Genomic DNA, 3,344 nt, shown 5'->3' with positions numbered 1-3,344 from the left:
AAAGGTAAATAATTTACACCATGGGTTAGTTGACACCTATTATACTACGCACTCTAATACAACTAAAGGTAAATAATTTACACCATGGGTTAGTTTACACCTATTATACTATCCACTCTAATACAACTAAAGGTAAATAATTTACACCATGGGTTAGTTTACAGCTATTATACTATGCACTCTAACCCAACTAAAGGTAAATAATTTATATCAGGGATTAGTTACACATAACAAAATTACAATAATATTATGCTTTGATATTATCTTCAATGTTTGAACTTCAAACTTTAAAATGGCCTTAGAAAAAACATACTATGAGATAAGCTGTCCCACAGGCTTTATGAGTGTCATACTGTCCTTCTGTTACTAATTAACTTCGTTCTATGCATGTGAGCCAACATCTTTCCATCCTGAGTTTAGTGAAAGGATACGAGACTGAAATACATTCCCACCAACTGCTCTTTCACAGCGAGCTTGCTGAGATCTGTCATTAGTTTACTATTACATCAGGCCTTCCTTCCGTATCCCATTCGGAAATGCTCATGGTGCGAGTGATGATAACAATAATAGCTAACACTTACGGAAGTTTTGATTAGAGAACTCCTAGTTAACACATGTCAGAGGTTAATACACCTCTAAAATACATCCATCTCTTTTAGTATTCCGAATAACCCTGTAAGGTAAATACGTAGCAGTATGCATGGCATGTAGTAAATGTTCCATAATAATATTAAGGATGAGGAAATTAAAGCTTAAAGAGATTAAGTAACTAATCAGGTGAAGACTGGATTTGAAGCCAAGCCTGCGTCCACCTCTTAGCCAGCCACCGTTCTTTTCTGCCTGTGTTATACATAAAAATAGTGAGGATGTGAACTAAACTAACAAGACACAGTAGCCCAACCAGGACAGGCAACCTCACAGCCCCAACTAACGGGTGTCCAAAAAGAATGATAAGAAAAAGTGTGTTTTGGATGGGAGAAAGGGCAAGAGAGAGGCAAGGAAAAGTACAAGAGGGAAAAAAAGTCCAGCAACACATACAAGAACATACGGCTATCGTATATGGGCCTAAAAAAGTATCAAGACATACCTGACTGTTAAGGGACAAGCTGCCTTCCAAACACAGGCCAAAGACTGGACATGGGAATGCTTTATTCCCTGTCAGCTGACCAGGTTACTGTAATTAAATACTCCAGGGAGTAATAAGCGCCACAGTTCTAGGATATGAGAATGCACAAGAGCTCAAGAGTTTCTAAAGCAAGATTTTCTTGCAGTCTCATCCTCAAAGAATAACAATTACCCATGCTGAAATAAAACAAGGAATCTAAAAGAAAAACAGAAAGAAAGCTAAATATGTCTGCAATCTCATTACTCCCTTGTGGGTATATCATCTTACACTAAGAATACACGAGGCTATTTTCTTCAAAGTTAATTAATCCTGCAGGTAAAGGGACATGTCCTTCATTTAATTCCAATGTTTATGTACACATTCTAGGATAGATATTATCAATGTTCCTTCCAATAGTCTAATGAGCCCACACCAGAAAAAAAAAAATCTATCTGAGGTTAGCAAGTCTGAGGACAGAAATGCAATTTCATATTTCATATCCAACCCAGTGGCATCCAAGTCTTGTTTCAAAGTATTATACTGGAAACTCCTTGAGAACCAAACCAAAATCAAACCAGTTGCTGTGGAGTCAATTCCGACTCATGGCGACCCCATGTGTTACAGAGTAGAACTGAGCTTCACAGGGCTTCCTCGGCTGTAATCTTTACAGAAGCAGATAGCCAGCCTTTCTTCTGAAGTGAGTTCAAACTGCCAACCTTTTGATTAGCAGGCAAGCGTGCAACCCTTTTGCACTAAGCAGGAACCTTCCACTTGAGAACAAGGGCCCTGGAATCTCCCTATAGCCTGACGTTGGGTATCCGGCAGACATGCAACTAACCCTTTCTAATGATGCCACTGAGAACAACTGCTTTTCCCACTAACATCTTAAAATATCAGCAAACAAATGTTCATAGATTAATGTTTAAAATTGATTTAGATAGAACCATCAAAGTTTTTTAAAGCCTTAGTATTTAACATTTATTTGGGCAGAATCAGTATCATACTTTTATTAAAATTGCAAGTTTCTAATAGCACAGTCCCATTCTGGAGGTTTAGAGAGAAAAAAAACTCAGAGCTGCTGCCCGAAGTACTGAATTAGTTCTGGAAGTCCTCATCACCACTACTGCCTCCGTAAAGAAAATTCCATAAATTATCTGCAGATTGCTGGTGCTAATCTGCTTCGACAGCCGGACGCTGACCAAATGGAATCAAGAGTCAAAAGACCCACAGCGTTCAAGTCTAGTCTTTGTCAATCCTGCTTAAGTGACACTGGGTTGGACAAGTCAGTTAGCCAAATGACTCTCATTTTACTCTTCTGTAAAATGGCAAGGGAAATACCTGTCGCACCCGCCCGGCTGCGTCACCGTTGTCATTAAGGGACCGGTTGCTCCACAGAGGGTCCCTCGCCGCCCTGCCGCCCCCTCTCCCCTCCCCCGCCCAGGCCCAGATCACAACAGAAGGAGCTGGAGACCCCCAGTACCTCGTCCGCTGCACTCGAGGAAGGATGCTCCCCTCCGCACCCCTCCCCTTGGATGGCGGCGACACGCGCTCCGACATTCGCGCAGCCACGGCGCCCGCCCGCTCCCGGCCACCTGCCACGCCCGTCTCCGGTGGCCCCTCTCCTTCGGTCTCCCAGGCTCGCCCGGCGCTCGCGGCCCCCGGCCGGCCGGACGCCCCTCCTGCCCCCTGGAGGAGCAAGGACCCCAGCCCGCGAAGGCTGCGCCCGCCTCGCCTCCGGGCTCCTGCAGCTCCTCCCGGGTTGCGTCCAGGCCCCGACCAGCTACGCCCCCAAAGCATCTCCTCCAAGTCTCCCCAGGCCGACGGGGGCGGGGTGGTCGCGGCGCTGCGACTCCTTACCCGGGAGCTTGAGCGCCCTGGACAGGACGGTCGCCATGGCGGAGGCCCCGGTGCGCGTGCGCGCGCCCGCGTCTTGCCGGGAAGTGTAGTTCCGAGCGGGCTGCGCGCGGGCTGGGGATCTGAAAAGGTGGGACCCGCTCCGCTGAGCAGAGCCCAGAGGAAGCATGGGGCTGCGGGGTCCGCGCCCACGTACACACGCCTGCAGGCTCATCTCCCGCCGACTCTGAACGGGTTCCTTACGGTGACAGTTACCTGACCACTCAGACTCTCACTTTCCTCCTCAGTAAAATGGGGGAAGTAGTAACTACCCCCTAGGTTCTCAGTGAGAAACGAATGAATCAACAGATAATAAAGGAGGCACAGGTTGTGAAATGCGCGTGGG

At 46.7% G+C, this 3,344-nt stretch overlaps 1 protein-coding gene across 1 annotated transcript in view; it reads right to left on the bottom strand.

Moving 5' to 3' along the window:
* FAM234B (family with sequence similarity 234 member B) overlaps positions 1-3,016 on the bottom strand; it is a 49,949-nt gene extending 46,933 nt beyond the window's left edge. The window contains exon 1 of the mRNA XM_004387329.2: positions 2,963-3,016. Coding sequence (XP_004387386.1) covers positions 2,963-2,999 — 37 coding nt within the window. The 5' untranslated portion in view covers positions 3,000-3,016. The remainder of the gene's footprint in view (positions 1-2,962) is intronic.
* Positions 3,017-3,344: the final 328 nt, after the last annotated feature.

Source organism: Trichechus manatus, unplaced genomic scaffold (genome assembly GCF_000243295.1).
Source record: "Trichechus manatus latirostris isolate Lorelei unplaced genomic scaffold, TriManLat1.0 scaffold00184, whole genome shotgun sequence".
Lineage (NCBI taxonomy): Eukaryota > Metazoa > Chordata > Mammalia > Sirenia > Trichechidae > Trichechus > Trichechus manatus.
This window is presented reverse-complemented; position numbering and strand designations above follow the sequence as displayed.